The sequence below is a fragment of the Prunus avium genome, chromosome 3 (assembly GCF_965620075.1).
Source record: "Prunus avium chromosome 3, drPruAviu1.hap1.1, whole genome shotgun sequence".
Lineage (NCBI taxonomy): Eukaryota > Viridiplantae > Streptophyta > Magnoliopsida > Rosales > Rosaceae > Prunus > Prunus avium.
In genome coordinates, this window is record NC_142286.1 from 39,199,576 (window position 1) to 39,222,624 (window position 23,049).

A 23,049-nucleotide genomic window follows, 5' to 3' on the forward strand; every position below is an offset into this window, starting at 1 on the left:
CCTGTTAGACAACTTCAATTGCTTCTTACTACATGTATGTGTGTGCTTTCAGAGTAACTAAAATGGCTTATTTGTCTTCGAAGCCTCAAAAGTCATAGCTTATCGAGTAGTTGGGCAGCAATTGTCTTTGAGGTGAATGAACATCTGAAATTAATGGAGGGTATTTATGGGTGGCTCACTTGCTCTTCCACTTTTTTCAAAAGTACTTCTGATCTAAAGTTTCCTAGTGGACAAATCACTTAAAAGGCTAAAACAAACCCTCACTAATGCCAAAAGTGTACACAGCTAATGGTTTTAATCAAACAAACCGTGGTTATCGACTCATGGCATGGTGTTCATACATTCTTGGAGAGACGACAAGCCTCTGTGACTGAAACTGGTGGGTTGGAGAATGAGCCATTGAGAATGCGCTCAGCAATCAACAGGTTCGCTGCCTGAGAGTAGTGTATGCCGTCCCAACTAATATGCCTTGATGGATTTTTACAAGGATTACCATAGACGGTTCCATTCACTATGGCTTTCTTTCCACAGTCAACATGGTAGCCATAGTAACTGCCACAGCAGAAGTCAAATGGATCAACAAAACCTGTCATCACCATACGCAGAAATATTAGGACATAAATGATTCTTGAATCACCATCACATGTTTGATAATGGTAACTGAAGTTACCTTGACTTTTTGCATTGCTAATCAGTGCATATTTAGCTGAATACACATCGACGTATGTAAATACTGCAAGAGGGAGCTCTGATCTTAACCGTGATACGCTGTCCTTAAGTTGCCGATTGAACTCCTGAGCCACCTCATTCAGAGGCTTCACACAGCCACTCTGGTCCAGATTGACAGGCTTTGATTGATCATAGATGACACTATAGGGCAAGCACCCATGTGGGCCTGTGTTATGCACCCAAAAAAACCTTGCTCCTTCCTTGTATAGTTGCTGAAACATATGGCACATATAAATCAGTACATGTCTATGTTTCGGTCACGTCCAAGGTCCAACTAAGTTAATAATGCTGATGCATACATACAGAGATTGCTTGGGACAATTGGCTCAGGATTGCAGGAATGGAGGCTCTAACTTCTTCTACCATCCCGTGTTGAAGACCGTAGGCGAGATCATTCTGACCAATATCAAATGTGTACAGAGCTTTCGAGAAGTCCTCTGGCCTAGGAAGTCTTCCTGGTGCCAATATATATATTCAATGGAATGAGACATGAAGTGATCAAAATTTGCTGTAGTGGGAAGGAGAGAAGACTAACTGTTTGAATTAAGTTGTTTATAGAGAGCAATGCTGTGAGACTTGAATCTTATGAACTGGGAAAGTTGAATGCCAAGATGAAATGGGCTGTAGCCACCCGGCCTAATAGATGAACCACCAGTTGCAAAATTTGCACCATGCCTGAAATTGGTCCCAAGTGAGTCCAGGTATGGACTGAGGTGTGGTAACTGCAATTTCTCAGCTGCACAAAGTTTAAAACCAAATAAGAAATAATAGGTCATCTATTATTTGCCCGATATAGCCGAGTGGAAAAGAGTCATGTAGAGTGTGACATGACAAATAGAGAAGTTGCTTACCTATGAAATCTATAATGAGACGACCATCAGAAAAGCGGCCAGAAGGATGTCCAAAGAAGCTTTCACCATTTGGAGGAGGAACTTCAGATATGGCTGCTGAGATTGCCCCTGTATCAGAGTTTGAGTCCCCAAAGTTATATATTGCTGGAAACCCACAACTCCTAGAACCGCCATCAGCCCCAACATTCACTGCCTTCAGTTGCTCAGGCAGAACCAAAACTAAAAGCCCAAGTGCACAAAGTAGCCTGGCAAGATCCATGGTAGGCTTAGCAAATTATCAGAACATAATTTGGGGTTAAATTCAATTGGCACAAAAGTATGTATGTACAGAAATAGTGAAATTGGTTTCAGGAAAAACGATAGAGAACATGACATCATGGTCCACCGCATCTATTCACACGTGAATGGATAATGCAATTTTCCCTGGAGAAAATAAAATAGTAATGTAAAATTGTAAATCCTCTGTAGATTCTGCTTCGGTAAACATAATTAGCACATATTAATCCTCTGTAGATTTTGAGGGTTATGCTTTAAACATAACATTTTGGGCAGGATTATAATGTAATTGCCACTAAGTAATATGCTTTTAATTTGATCCCAGCGGGTTTTTTTTGTTTCTTTTGCTCGAGAAAAAGTATTAACTGGATGTAAATAGTTTTCAACCAGTTTTTCTGTTTTTGCTGCCTTCAAAAAGAGAGCAAAAACATGTTCATTGAAATGAACAATACTCAACTTCCATCGAAATTCTTGTATTTCATCCCCTTTTTCATACCATCCTGATGAGTGGATCATCATCAGCTTAAAGGGATTCTTCCAGTTCAACTTTGGGTTTTAACCTGATTCGTAGCAAAGTTGAGAAAGAACTCCCTGTAGTTGTGGATTGCTTGCATTAGGCATTAGCAATGCAATCATCAGAAGGCGAAATTAAAAATGCAGCAGACGGCCCTAGCATTACTCGTATTTGGCACATTGATAACAGCTAACCCTATAAGGAAGAAACATCAGGAGCTCTCTGAAACTGCAGGCCATCTTTTTCAGTCGAGAAGATGGAGAACCCACTTATAAGTTATACAGCATATGTGAACAAACGATGTGTCTTAGGTTTGACACTCTTCTGATATCAATAATGTGACAATGGCATAATGCCAAAGTAAATGTCACCAATTCTGCTGAAATTTTCTTTCTTTTATTTAAACAAAGAATCAGTAAACAAGTATAGTAGGTAAAAGGAATTATAAACCAAAAGTAAAAAGGTGCAACCTGATGCGGCTTTCACCAGAAGCTGCTTAAATTGCGGATGCTTCAACCCCCAACCAAAACGGTTCTGGAGGCCAAAACTTGAGACATTGATGATCATGAGACCCTATCATTTTAAATTATTTGCATGACAATTGCACTTCCTAACAAATTGGCTGTTTGTGTAGTTGTCGTGAACTCCACGAAGTCCGTACAGATGAACAAGGGAATATTACTGTAGGTAGCCTCTTACTTTCCTCAAGATGAGGAAAATCAATTGTGTAGTGAAGTCCACGGCTCTCATGCCTAGCAAGGGCACTGCTCACCACTAGCTTTGCACAACAGAAAAAGTTCCTCATTTCACAAGCCTCAAGCCCCACCATTGAGGGTTCCCATCCTAGCTGAAATAAGTATTCCTCCCATTTAGCCTCTAGATCACAAATCTTTTGCTCTGCTGCTTCAAGCCTTGTCGTAGACCGAACAATTCCAACATACTTCCACATGATTGATTGCACTTCTTTTCTTATTTCCCTGGTCATTGTCAAAATTTTGTTGATGACATTGCTCTCAAGTGATACAGGCACAACTGGTCTGGACCACCAATTTGAAGCACTGGAGTCGAGGCTAGAGCTCTTCATGTGATCAATTGAGGGCTGGACTGCTCTTCGTGCAAAAACTAGAGCTTCAAGCAATGAGTTACTAGCAAGACGGTTTGCTCCATGCAAACCTGTGCAAGCAACTTCACCTGCCACATACAGGCCCCGTACATTTGTCTCTCCCTGGAGTCCAGCACGGACTCCCCCACACATATAATGAGCAGCAGGAACCACTGGAATTGGCTGACGAGTTATGTCCAAGCCATACTTAAGGCACTCAGCTGCTATGTTGGGGAAGTGTGACATAATTTTTTCCCTCGGCTTGTGACTTATATCAAGTAGCACATACTTTTCATTACGCTTTTTAAGCTGGTCATCTATGCCCCTTGCCACCACATCCCTGGGAGCAAGTTCTGCTCGTTCATCATAGAGTGGCATGAACCTTTCCATGTCTAAATTGTAGAGGATGCCTCCATCACCCCTGACGGCTTCAGTGATGAGAAATGCATTTTCTCGAGCCTTGGTAGGTTTGGCAGGAAGGCCTTCATCAGCTAAGGCTGTAGGATGGAACTGAACAAACCTGTGGAAGAAAAACAAACCATAAAAACATAAAAGGGGGATAGCTAACAATTTCAAAAGCCTTCAATATTACACTTAAAGCTAGCTTATCCAATATCAAGTTCCACCCTTACAAATCATGACAACATGGGTTTTGCCACTGGAGGATCATTCAAAACTAATTTGCCAGTTTGGGCACCAGCAGAGTATTATAAGTTTGAACCATACTAGAAGAAAAACTTGTGAGCGGAAGCGCTATGGAACAAAGTTGTAATGTTTGTACAAAATTTTTGAAATGGCCCTTTGATTGTCTCGCATAATCAATTAACCAAGATTTGCAACACAGTTTTTTTTTCCTCAAAAAAAATAATCAGATTAGTGATGTATGTTTACTTACTCCATGTTGGAAATCACAGCTTGAGCTCTATGAGCCATAGCAATTCCATCCCCTGTGGCCACCTATAAGAATAAATCACAAGCAATCAGATAGAGTATTTTACTTATGATAAAACAGGTAATCATTCTCTGATTATATTTTTCTACAATCACTCAATTTTGTCTCTTAACTACTCAAATAAGGAATTGCATCTTTGTTCAAGGATATACAGAGGGAAAAAAAATTACAGGGGTACTTCAAAAACATTAAGTACCGGAGGATTTGTAGTTGTCGGATAGATTTGCCCAGCCCCACCTGACGCAAGTAAAGTCACCTTTGAAATAAATCGTATCACCTGAAAGTGCAAAATAAGGGAATTTTGTAAACAAATACGGATATATGTTTCCATTAACGGACAAAGGCAAGGAAGATGATGGATTCTAGCAAAATATTCCCCTACAAAACCTTAAAGAGAATATGCGGCAAATTGTAGTCACCTCTTGTGTTTCTGTATTCAAAGTGTCAACACCAAGACAAACTGTGTCAGAACCATCCTGTATTGCCAGAAATACATTTTTCTGTTAGTAAAAAACAGAAAAGAATTCATACAATTCCTACAATCAATTTTAACTATATCAAATCAGCATGGAGCTAATTTAGACCACCAAAGCTTTCACTTAGTTCCTAGGTGTGTGTTAGAGTTAATACTATGATAGAACCTAGTTGCCTTTCTGAAAGTCAATCCACTAAAGCCAATTTGTGCAGGAGCAAGTGAAACACACTTTCACAAACAAAGCATGAGGAAAAAGTAAACCTGACAAGTTAGCAAATCTATTGCAAGATGGTGTTCGAACATGAAGATATTATGATCCTTAAGAACTGCCTCCAACAGAGCCCGTTCAATCTCCCTTCCAGTCATATCAGCAGCATGAACAATTCTGTGATGAGAATGACCCCCCTCTCTTGCTAAGTGCAAGTTTCCATCCTCCCCATGGTCGAATGATGCGCCCATTGCAATTAATTCTCTAATTCTTTCAGGTCCTTCTGTACAGACAACCTGGACAAAATATCACAATAATCATTTATCATCTGCAACTTATTGACAATAATCAATTATCATCTGCAACTTATTTGTGTCAACTTAAAAGTCCAATAACATACTCTGACAGTCTCCTCGTCACAGAGATAAGCCCCTGCTACAATTGTATCCTGTACATGACTCTCCACAGAATCCGAAGGGCACAACACAGCACTAACACCACCTTGAGCATAGTTTGTATTGCTCTCGTGAGGCTCAGCCTTGGTAATCACGGCAACAGATCCATGTTTTGCCACTTCAAGAGCATAACGAAGGCCAGCAACTCCACTACCAATAACGGCAAAATCAAAAAACTTAGTGGAATCATCTCTCAGGCTTGATACAGTGACTGTTCTTAAGGACTTTGAGTTCTCATTAATTGGACATTGAGAAAAGTTACATCTCTGGATCTGCAAGAACTTTGATGCCCCAGCTGACCTGGATAATTGTGGAATAAAGCATAAGTGTGGCATAAAAAGATCTATATGGTGGACCAGCAGGGACATCAACTTCAGAAGAATGTGGAGTTTTGTACATGAAAAAACAAAGCAAACGTCTTATATAAATTAACTACAGGACCAAGGCAGTAATCAGGTCCCATACCACGAAAGCTCTTTATGTATGTTTCCACTGAATGTCACACTGGAAACCCAGGAAGCCTTTCTACAACCTTGTCCCTTGAAGTCCCTCACCCTATAATGCAGTTTGCCACTTCCAGCAGGTAAACAAGTTGTCATTGCAATCTTTCTGTAGGTTAACAAGATTATGGGAAGCAAACAATATCAGCTACTGTAACTAGGAATCTGTATCTTGTTGTATCTAGAAAAATAATATAAAATTTACACACATTCTGATCATCATAGAACTGGAAAGAAAAAAAAGAGTAAAACGAACCTACTAACCAAAGAACTAAAATTATAAGCTGATTCATCATCAGCAAAGATGTATATAAAAAGGACAAGGTTGACACTTTTTAGATCCCGTTTTGTATCTAGCCAAAAATAAAAAACATCCCAAAACTAGTAAAAAGAAGTGCAACAAAAGAGAAGAAATAAAACAGCTGGATTAAGCAGAACTTATGATTTGAATTAACCAGAAATTTTGATCACCAGGAAAACAGCCACCCATCATCTAAGCAGAGGTGTCATTACTCAAAACGTGCAACCGAGAAAGTTATTTCACCCAAAAACAAAAAGAAGAAACAAAAATGAAAACTGAACATATCAGCATACTGATGAACAAAACCCAGATTCAATAACCCACCAAAAAAGTTTTGAATTTAGACAAGCCCACACCATATTGGCATATTCAAGAACCCATTGAAAACGTAGAACCAAACAGTTGAACCTCAGTACTTACAGAGATTGTTCTAACCAAGTATTTCAGACACTCTTGATACAGAGTGACAGACGAAACGTATCTGAATTTGGGCCTTGCTGCTTTTCAAGGAATGAATCTAACCCAAAAGAAACAAATAGATTTTGAACATAAGAACAGAATTATGAGATTACCGATTGGAAAAGAGAAAGATGAAGAGGAGGAAAGATTCCCTACATTCACGAGATTCAACGCCCAAGCTTGAAGCTTTTTGTAGCTAGAGAACCATCGTCGAACTTCGCGCCATACTTTCCTTATGTGCAGCCATCCCCTTCCTTTTACCTTTTTTGTTTTTTTGTGCTGAGATTGTTCATTCTTTGTCCTCATTAATAACGGTTACCTGATTATTAATTTAATATTAACATATACCATTATACCATTAACCATTAAATATTGTTATTCAGCCAAAATATAAACAATAAAAATTGTGTTCAACTAAAAATAATAAATAAAAATCATGATTTGAAAATTTCTCTACACTTTATTTGAAAAATTCTAAATTAAAATCTAGCTCTCGATGTGAAATATAAACATATAGAGAACTCAAAATATGAGGAACTTCCTAATATTATTTAGAATGTTGTATTAGAAAAAATTCGTACTTGTAGTTTAATCATTATCGACTTCTAATATAAGTGATCCACTAGAAATGAAAGGGTTAATAATACAATTTTGAGTTTCATTACTAAACCCTAGCTAAAAATGGGAGAGCTTTTTTATTTATTTTTTTCCATTGAACCATTTGAATATAAAAGTTAAGAATAGACAAGACAATGAAATGATTCTTTCGGAGTTGGACCATAACATTCCACTATGCAATAGAAAACGGTAAACAAGAAGGCAAGAGTGGTTGGTAGTATAATTTATTTTCTTCTTTCTGTTTTTCCTTTGAAAAACCAAAATCTTGTTAAATGGTCATTAAATAAAATAATAAAAATTAGTTGGAATTAATTGGCAAAATCAGTGTTGTTTAATAATTTAAGTCGGTGGCTAATTGTAATGAGTTTGTATAGCGTTTTTTGTCCATTCAAAAGCTGAGGAGGCAGTTGATCAACTTTAGCTTGGTCAAAAAAGGTTAGGGAAAATATAAGACAGGTTCGTGGTGTATTTATGAGAAATTGGAGCCACTAGATCATAATCTTTAAAAAGTGATCATGGATTGGCCACCCAAAGTGGAAGGAAAAAAAAAAGAAAAGCGGTGGACTGGTGGGTGGGGTCTCATTTTGTTAACATCTACGTGCAAATAGAAACCTAGTCGAACTGTTCAAGTGGGACCGTAACAATGTATACCACGGAATCCCATTCGTTAGGAAACAAACTCAAATTGGAATTCTATACATCATTATTGACATTTTAGGTCATTTTATAATATACTTCCTTATATTTAATCATGGGTTCGAACTTAACATGCTGAATAACTTTCCATGTGACGGATTCAATGCCCTTTTGTGTTTTTCTCTTCTTTTACGTGGTAGGTCACTCGAAATGAGATATAGAGACAAAAATAAATTTTGATCACTGTTCAAAACTTGTTTTAAATTAGCGAGACAACTCTAGAGTCTAAAGGAACCTTCTTTGAAGCCAAAAAAAGCAGTAGGATGCACCGAAAAAATACGATAGGGACAAAAATGAATGAATGGAAAGGGAACATCATGTGTTTAGGTTAGTTTAGTTTTATTAGAAAATGATTGAAATGACATGAGTTGCTTGATTTTTCATAACCTAAAACTCACTTGCGTGTGAGTTGGGTAACATAAATACTAAAATGAGTGAACATAAAGAAAACACTAGGGTTTTTATTTTATTGGGCTAACATCAAAAGACCGAAAAGGGAATAATGAGGAGTTTAGAGTGAGGAACTTATTTGAGAAGTTTAATCCCATCATCAACAAATGCGAGAAAATCAATGGACTTAAACACTTTAAATGGTTTGATGGTAAGATTGAATCCCTCAAATAAGCTCATCACTCTAAACTATTCATTGTAGAAGCTCCCTCAAAAGACCTCCTCAAGGTTTGGGGTCATTCTCAATATGGACTCCTAAGTTTCAATTTCATCAATTTACACCAATTGTTTTCAAATCTGACAAATTTAAGCTTTTTGTTAAGTTGATTGACAGAAAATCCGTCAAGTAATGACGTGTCTTTTGTATGGTCCACTTTTTTTGACGTGTCTTTAGGTCACTCAAAAAGATAAATTGAGACAAAAATTAATTGTAATCGCTGTCCAAAACTTGTCTTTAAATTAATTAGCAAGACAACTCTAGAGTCAAGAGGAACCTTTTTTGAAGTTTGAGGCCAAACAAAAGCAGTAAGCTGCACCGAAAAAATTCAATAAGGACAAAGACAATTGAATGGAATTGGAACATTGTTTAGGCTAGTTTTGTTTCATTAGAAAATGATTGAAATGACATGAGTTGCTTGATTTTACGTAGCCTAAAATTCATTAGCGTTTGGGTTGGGTAACATAAGTAATAAAATGAGTGAACATAAAGAAAACACTTGGGTTTTTATTTTATTTTATGAAACTTAAGCTTTAAACTGCGACATAACTTTTATATCTTTTTCTTCTTATAGAAATTTAATGACATTGTATGTACAATATTTACTTTCTAAAATTTATTCATAATCGCAAGAGATTTGTAGCTTAAGGAGTTAGTCATATCCCAAACTAATACGAGCACTTGCGTTTGATTTCCTATTTTCCTAATATCCTTTCTATTGAATAAATAAATAAAGTTAATAATGGCCAATGGGCTCCAGGCCTTAATGAGTTTTCTTCCAAGATGTTAATGAGTGTTGGGCCCTCTGGTCCTCATTGGAGGCCCAAGAGAAGTGAAAAAGTGAACTTTGGGGTTTTTGAATGACGTGTCACTTGAAGAGTTTGGAGTACCACCTGGACCTGCCACGTAGGTGGGAGCGTTGAAACGGTCATCGAGGCTTGAGCCTTTTCCTCTGCAGTTTAGAGTGGAGATATGCGCGGGCGCGGTTTCGTAATTTCATTTTCTAATATTTTTTTGGTAAAGTGAAGCCAATCTCGCAACTTTCGCTCCTAAAAACGGAATCACAAGTAACAAGCAACAATCTCTTCACTGTTTTCTTCTTCTTCTTCCTCATCTTCCATGTCTATGTATCCATTCAATACTCGGAAACCCTAGCATTGACATTGTTAGCAAAGCAAAGCAGATAGATATGGGGAACTTGATGAACAAGGAGCCACCACCGCCTATGGTGCTGGTCCCACCTCTCTTCGACTTTCCTCCTCTCGCAGCCCGCACCAGGTTCTGCTCTAATTACACCTCCTATGCTCCCATTCTCGACTCATTATATTTCATTTCAATTTTTTAGCACAAGGCTCTTTTTGCCAGTGCATAAGCCCTTAGCTATGTTGAATACTGGTCTTCACTGCTTGCTTATGAATACCACTCCTGGTTGAAATTGGCCAGCATTTGATTTTCTGCAATTAAATTGTTATGTATATATATTTTCAAAATATTGTTTTATATTGTGAGTAATTTCGATGCAGGATGTTGGAGTCTTCATATGACTTGTTGTTTGGGAAGCTTGCTTTGAAATGTCTGTTTGACGATTATTTTGAACAAGCAAGGCATTTTAGCACAATGATCATGCTAAAGCCCATAGATGATCCTCATGTCGATTTGGTTGCAACTGTATCCTTCGTGATTTAGCTGAATCTGAAATTTCAAAGTTGATGGTTTGAATCCACGGGAAATATCTTCCCGTTTTCCTTAACATGTTTAGGTTTCAGGACCACTTGATCACAAACCCGAGGAGAGTATTGTTGGAAATGCTTTCTTCCGCTGGCAAAGGTACTTTGAAGTAGATTCAGATTCCCATTGTACATGAATTGCCTTTTTTCTGGGCGATAAGTTGGACGTACATGTAGTGACATAAACAATTTCGTAATGCTTGTTTCATTGAGCAGTGATGTTGATGATCCTCATACATTCATGGACCTCTTTGTATCGAATACTGATCCGTAAGGAACATCTCTCTGAAGTGTCATTTTTTTTTCTTTTAATTTCTCGGTTTTTCATATCCAGAGCCATGTTATTTACTTATATATTGCCATACTTTCTGTCACTTTAGGACTTTGCAGATGAGGGCCTGTGCTTACTACCCTAAATATGGATTTGGAGCGTTTGGAATTTTCCCAATGCTGCTGAAAAAAAGGTAAAAACCTTTTAATAAAAATTCCAAATGACTTTTGGGATAGTTGGTGCACATACACATGAATGTATAATATTTACAGAGCTCACTACTCTTGCAGAATAACTTCTGAAGACTTTGGTGTTATGGGATTGAGATATGGCTCCACAAACTTGTCAATTGGCGCCACAGCCATGCCTTTCTCCAGTATGTAACCTGAATTTCAATTTTATGGGTTTTTTTTTTCCCATGAGTTATACTTACCAGTGTTGTTGTTCTGAACATTCAGTTAATTTTTGGTAATATCTAAATTATGGCATAGCTATCAAGTTTATCTCGTAAGGATGTGAATTAAGATGTTATCAACTCCTCTAATAACCCGTGATTGCAATTTTGCATCATCTGAATTTTAGAAGGGGAGAGAACTCTGAAGTCATCATTTCTATCTGCACTTACTAGGTGCAGTGAAAACTTTGTGTGCTATGTAACTATCTTTTTCTGCAGTGAAAGATGAATGTCCAAGAAGGGCATGGTTGGTGAGCAAGATGGGAAGACTAACAGCCGGGGTGCAGTATGAGCCTGAATGTAAGCCACTCATATGCCTTCTCATAACTGGAGCCTTTGGCCCTGAACGATTGAATGAAGTTCTTTTGTCTTCTTTTGATGTTGCTTATTTATATGTTAAAAGGATCTTAATACAATTTTATTTCAAATGTAAATCTTGTTGATTAATTCTTTTTAGATGGGAGTAAAGAAGGTCAAAAATACAGAAATTTAAAGAATTGGAGTTGTGCAATCGGTTATGGAGTGGGATCAAGCAGCCCTTTGAGTCCATCGTTCAACTTTGGTCTCGAGCTATCAAAAAGTTCTCAGGTTTATTTTTGTTTAGTTTTGATACATTTGTTAAGTTTAATTGATTCCATCAAAGTCTCTAGTGTTTTAGGAGCTAACATTCAATAGTTTTCCTAGCACCTCCAAAACTTGAAGTTAATTGCTTTATCTATGCATGGTTGTGTTCCAATGCTAGATACTCGAGTTCTAAATCATAATTGACAGCATGTTATATAACTCTTTTTGTGGAGCTCAAGCTGTGATTTTTATACTGCAGTTCATTGCCTCATTCTATCAACATGTGGTGGTCCAAAGACGGGTATTGTCTATCCCTGGTTTGTTATATGCTACAGAAAAGTTCTTTTTAATTTAATTTGTGTATTTAAATCATCATATACTGTACTGACTAACTTTGAACTGCTTTAACTAAACAGGTGAAAAATCCCCTCGAAGAAAATGAAGTAGTTGGAATTACGAATTATATCGATTTTGGCTTTGAATTGCAGACCAGGTAAATAATCAAATATATTTGATATGCAACAAATTTGGCGATAATTGATTATATTGTGATGCTGTTTTAAAGGGTTGATGATACCAAATCGTCAAACGATGTACCAGAATCAAGCTATGTACTTCAAGTCCCAGATTCCACCTTTCAAGTAGCTGCATCCTGGCAAGCCAATAAAAACTTTTTGCTGAAGGTAGCATATTCAATGTAATCTTGTGCTTGCAATTTTTGGATCATGTCAAGTTCATGAAAGACTCATTATTCATCCATGCAGGGAAAGGTGGGCCCTCTCAGCTCATCTATAGCATTGGCATTTAAATCATGGTGGAAACCTTCTTTCACATTCAGCATTTCAGGTATCTCTAATTAGTAAATTTTTATGACCTAATTATAAAATCAGGAAACATGTTATTGCCAAGATTACTATGCTATACAAAAATTCACCAATGGTCTTGGATTTGGGCCTGAATGACATAGAAGAAGTCCTGCTTTGCATGTGAATGTGCGTGTCCGAGTACTGAATGAGTACAAGCTGACCCCTTGTGTATTGCAGCTACCAGAGATCATACTGTTGGGGATACAGGTTATGGTTTTGGCATTCGCGTTGAGAATCTTAGACAAGCCAGGTTCGTTCATTTGTTTCTTGTTTTTCCATATTTGGATAAACTATCCTATTTTGGCGCATGTACATGGTCAATGGCCGGCCATTTGGTCCTAGTCCAGAGTGCCTCGAGGGCATGTAGTGCGTTTTGTTTCAAAATAGGATATGCGACACTCTTCATTTTGTAATAATGTTCCTGAAGGTATATGGAACTTGTCTCACGTAAAATGAATTGATTGTTTGAGCCATTTTGCAGTTATCAAAGAGCCGATCCAAACTTTGTAATGTTGACGCCAAATAAGGAGCACCTGGCAGAAGGCATTGTTTGGAAAGTTGGGAAAAGACCGATGCTACAATCAGATATAAATGCTGGAAATTTTGACGGCATACCAAAGGAATTAAGACCCCTTGGGAAAATCTTGTAACTTATCATTTTTCTTTGTGACTTTTATGAGCATGCCCAAAACCACGAGTTTGGAGTTGAAGCTTGCCTGGCTGCTGATGCACTGGCAATGGGGGGAGTTGGGCTACTCCCCATATCGCCAATTGGTTTTCCTTCTTTCGATTCATGGGTCTTGTGAGTATGCATGCCGACTTCTTTTGGGGACTCGTAGGATTTACTTTTAACCCCATAACTGGGTTTCATATTTTATAATTTTACAATAATCCATCCATTGAAGTCATCGAAATGAATTAGAGTGATTGATCGGGATGGATTGAATTGAATCTGAAACATCCTAGTAGTTTGTTACGATAAGGATGTGAAACTTAAAATGTTTGTTAGGAAAAGGATATGAACTTTCGAATATTAATAGAATGGCTGAAGACAAATAAATCTTTACCATATTGACAAAGCTTTGCGTGTGGACAAATACTCACTCAAACTGTAAGTGTTTGGTGTCTTCGTAAGCATGAAATTGCCTGGATATGTTGAAAAACAGTTGTAATTTGACGCATTGGACATAACGGAAAACCCTATGGGCTTTTTCGCCGCAGTCTCTTTCATTCTCGTTGGCTAGCAAACCAAAAAGGGCTTAACCTTTACTTGTCTGGGCCGGCAGTTTAGCCGTTAAATATGAAAAGAAAAAAAAGAAAAAATAATTTATATATATTATTTAGGCTAAAGGTCACCTCCCAATCACCTATGGTTTTACATCTTTGGTCTATGTAGTTTTAATTTTGTCAATTTTATCTATGTAGTTTCAAATTCGAGCAATTCACTGAAAGGATACAAATTATGTCATATTATTCTCAATTTCGTTATGTTTTGAGCATGAGATTTGACAGAATTTATAACGGAATTGGAATAATTTTGACATGATTTGTAACGTGTTAGATTTGAAACTAGAAAAATAAAATTGAAATACGAGAACTAAAGCGTGAACAAAAATAACTCTTTTGCCAATTATTTGTACTATATATCCAGTTACTCTCTCACACTCAACTATGACAGTCCCAACTCTCCCACTAGAGTACAATCTACACTAATCTACAATGTTCGTTCGTTATATGAAGGCTTGGATATTAATAAGAAGTGAATCAAACTAGGCAATCCTTCCAGGGCAGCTGTCCCCAAAACCCAGATGGCTGCTTCTTCACTCATTCCCACAAACTTCCACTCTTCCCCAACTTTCTCTCCCCTTCCCTCGTTTTCTCGCTTTCCAAACAGAAAGCTCATTACTTTTCCGCTCTCCAAATCCATTTCCCTCCACAAATCCCCCAGCCCAACAAGCTCACCTATCCTCTCCCTTCTTCACCATAAAACCCAGAAAAGGTCTTTGATCCCGTACAAGACTTACTGTCCTCCATGCCTCCACAAGCGTCTGCTCACCACCAAGAACCCCTTCTCGCCCGCCTTGGATTCTCTGCTCATTCTCTGCACTTCGGTAGCTCTAGCTCTGTCCCTCTTCATCGCCGATGTGGATCCGGCCTCGGCTTTCGTGGTCACTCCGCCGAGAAAGTTGCAGTCCGATGAGCTCGCTACCGTTCAGCTCTTTCAGGAGAACACTCCCTCTGTTGTTTACATCACCAATCTTGCAGCCAGGTATTTTTGAACTTTGACCATTCTCAGTTGTGCTTACTTTTAATTTATGTTTAGTTTCTACTTTTGGGTTGGGATTGTGATTTTGAAGCGGTGGTGGTGGGTGTTTGTTGGTTTTAGGCAGGATGCGTTTACTTTGGACGTGTTTGAGGTACCGCAGGGGTCTGGGTCAGGCTTTGTATGGGATAAAGGCGGTCACATTGTCACCAATTACCACGTGATTCGTGGTGCTTCTGATCTCAGGTTAGTTGGTTTCTGATTCTTTCTTCGTTGAAATGTATTTACTGTTTTGTTACATCCAATTTTGGTTCGGCAATTCTAATTAAGTTGTAGTATCAGAACAATCTGATGATTTAATGTAGTTCTGCTTTGCCTCAACATCAATGTCGTGGACAACAGATATACGAGTTCTATATACGTTTGGACCTCCTTCAATTTTGATAAGTTCGTTGTAGTTTATAGCCTACAGGCTAGATGCCATTATGGGTTGTAAAATGTGGCTCTGTGATGGCCCATTTATTCTTCAACCTAAGCATCATGTCACCAGAATTATGGAGTCTGGAGAGTACAGGATGTGTTTATAAGAATGAAGAGGGATCGATAGAATCCTGTCAACGTTTGTGGTGGGGATATTATGGAACTGTATATTTGATTAATTGATTGGCTTCCCCATATCACTCTTCTTAAGGGCCGAGTATAATTTTTTTTCTGGTCATGTGTGAGACATCTTTTGCTTGCAAATTGAGATAATTTTTTGGTTTGACGTCATTAGATTGTTTGACAGAGATTCTCTATTGTCTTCTTTTCTTTTTCTTTTGTGGTGTTAATTGAAAAAGTGACAATGGAACCTCTCCTCATGGTTTGCATCTAAATCACTGCTAGTTATTTACAGGGTCACACTTGCTGACCAGTCAACTTTTGATGCAAAAGTTGTTGGATTTGACCAAGACAAGGATGTTGCTGTTTTACATGTTGATGCACCCAAAGACAAACTAAGGCCTATACCTATTGGTGTCTCTGCAGACTTGCTTGTTGGTCAGAAAGTGTTTGCTATTGGCAATCCTGTAAGTATAGTTTTATTTCCTACATGTTTTGATGCATTACTCTCATCTTTTTATTTCAAATACATTGGGGATATCATGAGGTTTTAAAATACCAAGCAGATAGACAACCTGTGAATTACTAAGATACTTGATATACTCATTTAGTTCACTTAAAATGTATCGATTCAATTGTCCATAGAGAATAGCTTAAATGCAGTAATTTTACCCATCTTTTCTACCAAAATATATGTTCAAGTAGATGGAAATTAAAATCAGTACTCAAGAAAGGCTTTTCCCACAGCATGGTTGTGCACATAGTTACCTAGTATCAAACAGGAGATGCTCTATAGCTATTAACAGAGTTGATGTTCTTCTCTCACAAAAGTCTATGAAAGGTTTCAGTATTACTAACTGTATGGTCGATCTCAACTGACAATTTGATTTCGTGTTTAACTTTGCAGTTTGGGCTCGACCATACTCTTACAACTGGTGTTATCAGGTACGTAGTCTATTGATTCTATGTTTGTTTGGGTCTTTTAACTGATGAGTCATGCATGACTTCTAGCATTGAATGGACTGCAATGGTGTTGCTTTTCTATTCATTAGGGTTTGCATTCTGCTGGTGGATTCCTGTCAATGAGAAACTACGCATTTTACTGATGCATTTTTCATGTTATCTAGTGGGCTTCGCAGAGAAATTAGTTCTGCTGCTACTGGCCGTCCAATTCAAGATGTTATACAGACTGATGCTGCCATTAATCCTGGTAATAGTGGGGGCCCACTTCTAGATAGCACAGGAAGCCTTATTGGGATAAATACGGCTATATATTCACCTTCTGGTGCATCATCAGGTGTTGGATTTTCAATTCCAGTTGACACTGTGAGTAGACATCATGTGAAGGTCCTTCTGTTAACATTCCTTCTTGTCATGCTTTGAGATAATTCTTCTGATTTTCTTTTGAATATTTTACATATTCAGGTAAATGGTATTGTTGACCAGTTGGTCAGATTTGGGAAGGTCACTAGACCTGTTTTAGGAATTAAGTTTGCACCTGATCAATCTGTTGAACAGTTGGGGGTTAGTGGAGTGCTTGTCTTAGACGCACCAGCAAATGGTCCAGCTGGCAAAGCGGTACTCTTTCCCCTTTCTGTTTTTCCAATATAAGTATTGTACTACAGAAATTAATTTCCTTTTGGTAGATAATATGATTAAACTAGAACCGAATTGTGAAAAGATGTTAGTTGTGCTTCCATTCAACTGGAGCTGATAAACCTCCAATTTGCAGGGACTGCTACCAACCAAGCGTGATGCCTATGGCAGACTCATCTTGGGTGACATTATAACATCTGTGAATGGTAAAAAGGTCAGCAATGGCAGCGACTTGTATAGAATTCTCGACCAATGTAAAGTGGGTGATAAGGTATGGTCTTTCATCCTTTCGCTTTGTCCCTTATTATTTCCCAGATTATATGTGGCCTGTAAAAAGTCTTGACCCACCCTAGTACAAGCAAACTTTTCTCCACTTATCTGGTGCTAGGTTTTCTAGTATTTCTGGTCTCAGATGGGCTTCCAGTTGGCCAAACTAATGTAGATCTGAGCTTGTTTGGGACTTAAAAAGAATAGGGTAGTTATTTATTTATTTATTTATTAATATTGAGCTTATATATGTAGTTCAACATAATAATGTAGTATTTGAACGCAGGTGACTGTGGAGGTGTTGCGTGGTGATCAGAAGGAGAAGATCCCTGTTGTACTTGAACCAAAGGCCGACGAGACATGACCAATCAAATGCTTTGATTTGTGTATGTAAAATGGGACGAATCGCCTCTGATCTAATGAAATTCTCGGTTAACCAAGAAAAATGGGACAGATTACCATTTGTTTTTGGGTATTGATGGTTTTATTTAAAAGGGTCCGGTTGTACATATATCTGTGAACTTTTGTAATTAATCATCATCCTTGATATGGCAGTTTCATGTTTATGATGTAGAAGAACTCTAAGCAACTCTTGTGTATCTGCACAACATTGTGTTTATAATGCTTTGACAAGAACAGGGATTGTATTGACGGAGAATGCATTGTCCGTATGATTCAACCAAGAATTCAATACATCCATTATTGAAAGTGCAAAATTTGTAAGAATTGGAGTTGAGGGCGCACGTATTGATCGGATAAAGAACTGTTCTATTGTGGATTCGTGGAGGGTGGTTTTTCTGATTTAGTCAGTAGACAGGGCTTTGAATGAAAGCTGTGAATGTTTTCCATCACAGTATATGTTGGTTATATTGCCCTTGCTGTCTTCATTTCAAGCCTTTGATTAGTTTGGCTTGAACAGATGGAAATTGTCTGACAGGGAGGGAGCAATAAGATTTGGTTTTTGTGGTTTCGTGGTTGGCTTTCAGCTCTTCTAAAATATTTCCAATAACCGACCGACGCAGAAGCTTAGAAGAAATTAAGAAAACAACCCAAACTTTAGATAAAAGAAAGATGGCTTGAATTGTTGGTCTACATAACCCAATTCACGTCATCATATATGCGTAATTAGATTCATATGATGAGGAGATGGAGCCGCATGTTTGCAACGATCATCATCTCTAAGGCTCTCTCTTTCTCTCTCTCTAACCCATGGAATGGAATTGGTGGTGATGCCCCTAGAGCTTCCACTGCAGTACGGTGGCCACCTCTTTTACCTAAACAAACAAACCAGAAAAAAAAATTGCAGTATTCTCTAACGAAAATAAACCAGAAAAAGTGCTTTTTATTTTGTCAAACAAACAAGGTGAAGGGAGGGAGCCAAGCCAACAACCAACGTGCTCTCCGTTATATATTTATTTGCGAACCATGTAGTAGATACAAACAAGAGACACGAAAAAAGGGAAGGGAAATACACTAGATTTTACATTGCATTTGCAGTTGCAGAAAGAAAGAAAGAAAGAAAGAAAGAAACATAATGGGATGGATACTTATTAGGGCAGAAGAAGAGAAAAAGGATGGTTCGAAGATGAAGATGGGATCATACGGAGAGAGAGGGAGAGAAGCTAAAGTCAACATCCCACAACTCAAAACCTCCCTTGACAAAGTCGTAGTAGCCTCCCTTGATTGCCAGAGTTTTCTTCAGCAAACCATCTCTCACAAATGGATAGCTCAGCAGATTCCCAATAGACACATTCACCGCCTCCTGCATTCATTCATTCATTTCCTCTTGTTAAATTAATTCAATAATAAGCATGCATGCATGCAAATTGCAATGACGCAATGCAAAAACAGAGGAGGAGGAAGAGCAGAGCAGAGCAGGGAACCTTTTCACAATGGGCGCATAATTCAGCGAAGGGAGCATCAGCGCCATGGTCTGCCTTCACCTTCTTCGCTGCAGGGGAGGCGATGCTCACCCAGTCTTCTATGAAGTCACTGCATCATCATGACATGAATCGTGATCAAGCCGCAAGGTTAAATACAAAATAATAATTAAGATTAACAGAGGCAGGCGGCCTTGTTCTTAATTAATCTTACGTACGTGGAGGTTTTTCCATCTTCTGGGATGGACAAGAGTCCCTTAATCCCACCACAAGCGCTGTGCCCAATCACCACAATGTATTGAACCTTTTTTTGTACACAAATCAAGTTAGTTAGTTTAAATTAACCCAGAAAGGAAGAAAAAACTGGAGATGAATGAAAGTGATTACCTTAAGATGCAAAACAGCATACTCAACGGCCGCCCCAGTCCCAGAGTATCTAGTCTGTTGTTGAAACAATTCCAGGCTTCCAAAATTAGAAACTGTCATTGATTCATTTGTACAAATTTAGAATTGTGAATGTGATTAATCTGATAAGGAAGAAATAAAACCTTATCGAAGGGTGGGACCAAATTAGCAACTGTGCGGACCACAAAAGCCTCCCCTGGCTGGATATCCAGAACATGTGATGGGCAAACCCGGGAATCCGAGCATGCAAACAACATAAACTGCAAAACAAACGACATTCATTCATTCAAAACTGCCACACAAAAAAAAAAAACTCATTATCATTCAGATATATGAATATAAATTTATACCTTGGGCCATTGGCCTGTGGCAAGTTCATTGAACAGAGCTGGGTTGGTGCTGTGAAGTGAAAAACACAAATTTACTAATTTAATTAAGAAGCAAAATGCATGGCTAAACTAAATATAAATGATATGAGCTTCATTCAAGTGTACATACTCATATTTCTCTTTCTTGAAGTGAATGAAGCCGCTCTTGAGTCTCTCGACGGCATCATAAGTCTTGGTGCTGCTGCCATCGACTGTCTGCAATTGGGCTGTTATCTGCTCCACCTTGGATGCTGCTTCAGCTTTCAGCTCTGCCTTCTCACTGCATGAACAATTAACCCAACAAGCATTTTACTGATTTTTTTAATCCTCCCATGCCATGCATCCCAAATGTGAACACAAACACAAACTAGTAGTTGAACAGAAAGAAAGTACCTGAGAAGTTTCTGGAGAGATGCAATGGCCTCTTCATATTCCTTTCCCATTTCTTCCTTCTACAAAATATCCGCAGAGAAATATAACATGTTGTCAGTTAACAAGAGATTTACACTTTCCATATATAATCACATACAGTGAACAATAACAACCAGTGATTACAAAGAATATCCGCTAGGGATATATTTTCTTACTTATTGACTCAACGGCACCGTTTTCAGTTCTAGTTTTAGATTAAGTTGGTGCGTGTGGCGAGAATGGTAGGCCCTTGAATATTTATACCCTTCTTTCACCAGTCAATTTTAAAATTGGAGAGGAAGTGTTTGATGGTAAAATTAGTACCATACATGTGTCATTTTCTTTTTTCCTTTTTTTCTTTGCCTTTTGATTTTGACCATACACGTGTCACTTCTGAGTGATGAAAATCAAACAGCCGTGATGAGGAACCAATAAAGAGATGATGGTGAATCAATGAGCAGCGTCCACGTCGTCCCGGTAAGTAGAGGATTAGTTGTGTGACAACAAAACGGATTAAATATAATCAAACGTGTTCAAGGCTGGAAGCTTCCATTTATAAATAATTTGACACGTATATATATAGTAATTAATTCTCATTCTAACTACTTTATCCACGTGAACCAAAGACCAGAGTGGAAAATGCCACGAAACCAGTTAATCAATTAAATCACAGTTGTTGTAAAATGTCAGTTTGATAAACAAAGCAAAAAAAACCTCTGCAGACCTTAGCTAGGGTTAGCTAGTCACATTGTCATAATATATTTATATAGTTCTAGTACTAGTTGAGAGAGAGAGAGAGTACCCGAGTGAGAGCAGGAACAGAGACAACAGGCTTGTTTTGGATGAGGTTAGGGGGAGGAGATCGAGAAGCAGGAGAAGTAGTGAGCCTGGCAGAAACACTGCAAGGACTAGGTTTCCTGCTGGTAGCAGGAGAGAAGGGTGAGGAGGAGGAAGAAGAGGTGAGTTTGAAGCTCTTAACTAGCGAAGCTGAAGACATGGTGGGCAACGAACCCTGGACCTTCCTGCCTTTATACACCTCACCAACCTACCACCTCCTCCTCTATATGAATATGATATATCCACCCAAGGGGCCTAGCTAGCTATCTCTGCATTTGAATTGTGATAGCGAAAGCCAAGTAAACGGGAGCTTCTAATCTTCAAGGATGAGGTTTGGACGTTGGAGATGCACCCATGCATATCTCTCCATTCTCTCTCCATCCTCCGCCTGTCGCCACACAACACAAGTTAATAATAACAAACACCAACTATTTTCTTCCTTCCTTCATCGGAAATTGCTGCTTCCATGCATTTGGTTGTTTATTAATTGGACACGTGCCACAATGCCGTTGGTGTTTTTACCTTCTATCTTCAACTTTAGAGTGTGCACACCACTTGGTGCTCCTATCCGATTTCTTCCTATAGCCGTTGTTGATTGTTCTCTGAGTGTGAGTGATCAAAAGAAATATGATCTAATATGTAATGTATAATGCAGTATATATGAGTTAGATGCATCTCATTTTTATATACTAATGCGATAGTGAGTTAGATACGTAATCATTTCATTCCTAATTTCCTTCCTAGCTAGCTAATAGTTTGAACAATACTATAAGACGTACAATTTCATTCATGAAACACCCCGCCATCATGTGAGAATGTGGTGAAAATGTCTCACATTGAAAAGTTATAAAATCTTGTAAATGCAGAGTTGGACTAATCCATACATTGCCAATTGATTTTAAGGTGGAACCTCAACTTCCTTCACATCCATCCCGATATCCTTCCCTTCTTCAATTACTTAGTGAGTGACATAACGTAATATGTATATAGACAAGTTCAAGTATGTTCATAAATGAAAGTAAATTAAGTAACTCACATTTGCCTACTCAACAATCTACTGCATTTTGATTCATTGTAAAAGTTGGTGGCTGGCAATATTCAGGGACTTTTAGAGCCTAGATATATAGCCTAGCCAGGCCATGGTGTTTTCTTTTTCTTAAATTAAAAATATATTAAGATATTGCATATATGAACCTTCTGTCTTGAATTTCCAAAGCCATAATAGCTACATATCTACACTCTCCATATATTCAATGTTGATAAAGTTGACTAATTAATTACATCCTAATCTATGAATATATTACCACCACAAGCTAAATGTGAGTTATTTTTAAATAAATAAAAAAGAAAAAGAAAAAAACAAGAAGAAGACATGGTTCTGGTTCTAGGGTTTGTCTATCGTAGGGTGAAATGGAATTAATGGCTGACATGCGACAGACATGATGGGTGATAGATTAAAAAGATAAGGTCCTATCCTCAAAACTTCAAACTTATGGTTCCTGTGGATTTGTCTTTTTTCTTTTTTGGGTCGAAAATGGATTCTGGTTTATATGACTAATTTCTGGCTTTTCTGTCTGTTTTCTGGCTCCCGGGAATATATATGTCTTATATTCTACGGATTTTGTCGGCATGTCCCTATACTTAGGATTTGTAGGGAATCATGAACAATATTGCTAGGTCAAGTTTTTTTTTTATTTTAATTTTTGCTTTCACTCTCTCACCTTTGTGGGCTTGCAA

At 38.0% G+C, this 23,049-nt stretch overlaps 5 protein-coding genes across 8 annotated transcripts; 2 read left to right on the forward strand and 3 right to left on the reverse strand.

The window, feature by feature from the left end:
- Window positions 1–239: 239 nt before the first annotated feature.
- On the reverse strand, window positions 240–1,949 carry LOC110756869 (GDSL-like Lipase/Acylhydrolase superfamily protein). The gene is made up of 5 exons (XM_088249955.1): window positions 1,581–1,949; window positions 1,265–1,465; window positions 1,033–1,184; window positions 671–941; window positions 240–586 (listed from the first exon to the last, which is right to left on the reverse strand). Exons 1-5 carry the CDS (start codon window positions 1,837–1,839, stop codon window positions 336–338), a joined length of 1,134 nt encoding a protein of 377 aa, XP_088106081.1. The 5' UTR covers window positions 1,840–1,949; the 3' UTR covers window positions 240–335.
- Window positions 1,950–2,593: 644 nt separating this feature from the next.
- On the reverse strand, window positions 2,594–7,133 carry AO (L-aspartate oxidase). Of its 3 annotated transcripts, XM_021969986.2 has the most exons (9): window positions 6,979–7,133; window positions 6,784–6,880; window positions 6,028–6,171; window positions 5,508–5,862; window positions 5,161–5,403; window positions 4,844–4,900; window positions 4,621–4,701; window positions 4,368–4,429; window positions 2,594–3,992 (listed from the first exon to the last, which is right to left on the reverse strand). In XM_021969986.2, the coding sequence occupies exons 3-9, from the start codon at window positions 6,159–6,161 to the stop codon at window positions 2,981–2,983; spliced, it is 1,944 nt and encodes a 647-aa protein (XP_021825678.1). In that variant the 5' UTR covers window positions 6,162–6,171; window positions 6,784–6,880; window positions 6,979–7,133; the 3' UTR covers window positions 2,594–2,980. The 3 variants fall into 3 exon arrangements, with proteins under 3 accessions (XP_021825678.1, XP_021825872.1, XP_021825741.1); XM_021970180.2 differs by lacking the exon at window positions 6,784–6,880 and having other exon boundaries at window positions 6,979–7,122; XM_021970049.2 differs by lacking the exon at window positions 6,784–6,880 and having other exon boundaries at window positions 6,936–7,103.
- A 2,630-nt stretch (window positions 7,134–9,763) lies between these two features.
- LOC110755084 (beta-galactosidase) lies at window positions 9,764–13,519 on the forward strand. The gene is made up of 14 exons (XM_021956275.2): window positions 9,764–10,081; window positions 10,327–10,471; window positions 10,563–10,630; window positions 10,747–10,800; window positions 10,911–10,994; window positions 11,092–11,177; window positions 11,475–11,555; window positions 11,713–11,843; window positions 12,079–12,120; window positions 12,236–12,312; window positions 12,385–12,502; window positions 12,584–12,665; window positions 12,863–12,935; window positions 13,167–13,519. Exons 1-14 carry the CDS (start codon window positions 9,993–9,995, stop codon window positions 13,333–13,335), a joined length of 1,299 nt encoding a protein of 432 aa, XP_021811967.1. The 5' UTR covers window positions 9,764–9,992; the 3' UTR covers window positions 13,336–13,519.
- An 840-nt stretch (window positions 13,520–14,359) lies between these two features.
- DEG1 (DegP protease 1) lies at window positions 14,360–17,990 on the forward strand. The gene is made up of 8 exons (XM_021956171.2): window positions 14,360–14,954; window positions 15,072–15,194; window positions 15,844–16,015; window positions 16,456–16,493; window positions 16,676–16,874; window positions 16,974–17,126; window positions 17,281–17,415; window positions 17,698–17,990. Exons 1-8 carry the CDS (start codon window positions 14,494–14,496, stop codon window positions 17,773–17,775), a joined length of 1,359 nt encoding a protein of 452 aa, XP_021811863.1. The 5' UTR covers window positions 14,360–14,493; the 3' UTR covers window positions 17,776–17,990.
- A 457-nt stretch (window positions 17,991–18,447) lies between these two features.
- Window positions 18,448–21,551, reverse strand: CA2 (carbonic anhydrase 2). 2 transcript variants are annotated; one of them, XM_021956374.2, is made up of 10 exons: window positions 21,278–21,551; window positions 20,458–20,516; window positions 20,195–20,344; window positions 20,047–20,095; window positions 19,840–19,956; window positions 19,679–19,732; window positions 19,510–19,595; window positions 19,295–19,403; window positions 19,015–19,173; window positions 18,448–18,685 (listed from the first exon to the last, which is right to left on the reverse strand). In XM_021956374.2, exons 1-10 carry the CDS (start codon window positions 21,470–21,472, stop codon window positions 18,647–18,649), a joined length of 1,017 nt encoding a protein of 338 aa, XP_021812066.1. In that variant the 5' UTR covers window positions 21,473–21,551; the 3' UTR covers window positions 18,448–18,646. The 2 variants fall into 2 exon arrangements, with proteins under 2 accessions (XP_021812066.1, XP_021812128.1); XM_021956436.2 differs by lacking the exon at window positions 21,278–21,551 and adding an exon at window positions 20,652–20,831.
- Between the last annotated feature and the right edge of the window lie 1,498 nt (window positions 21,552–23,049).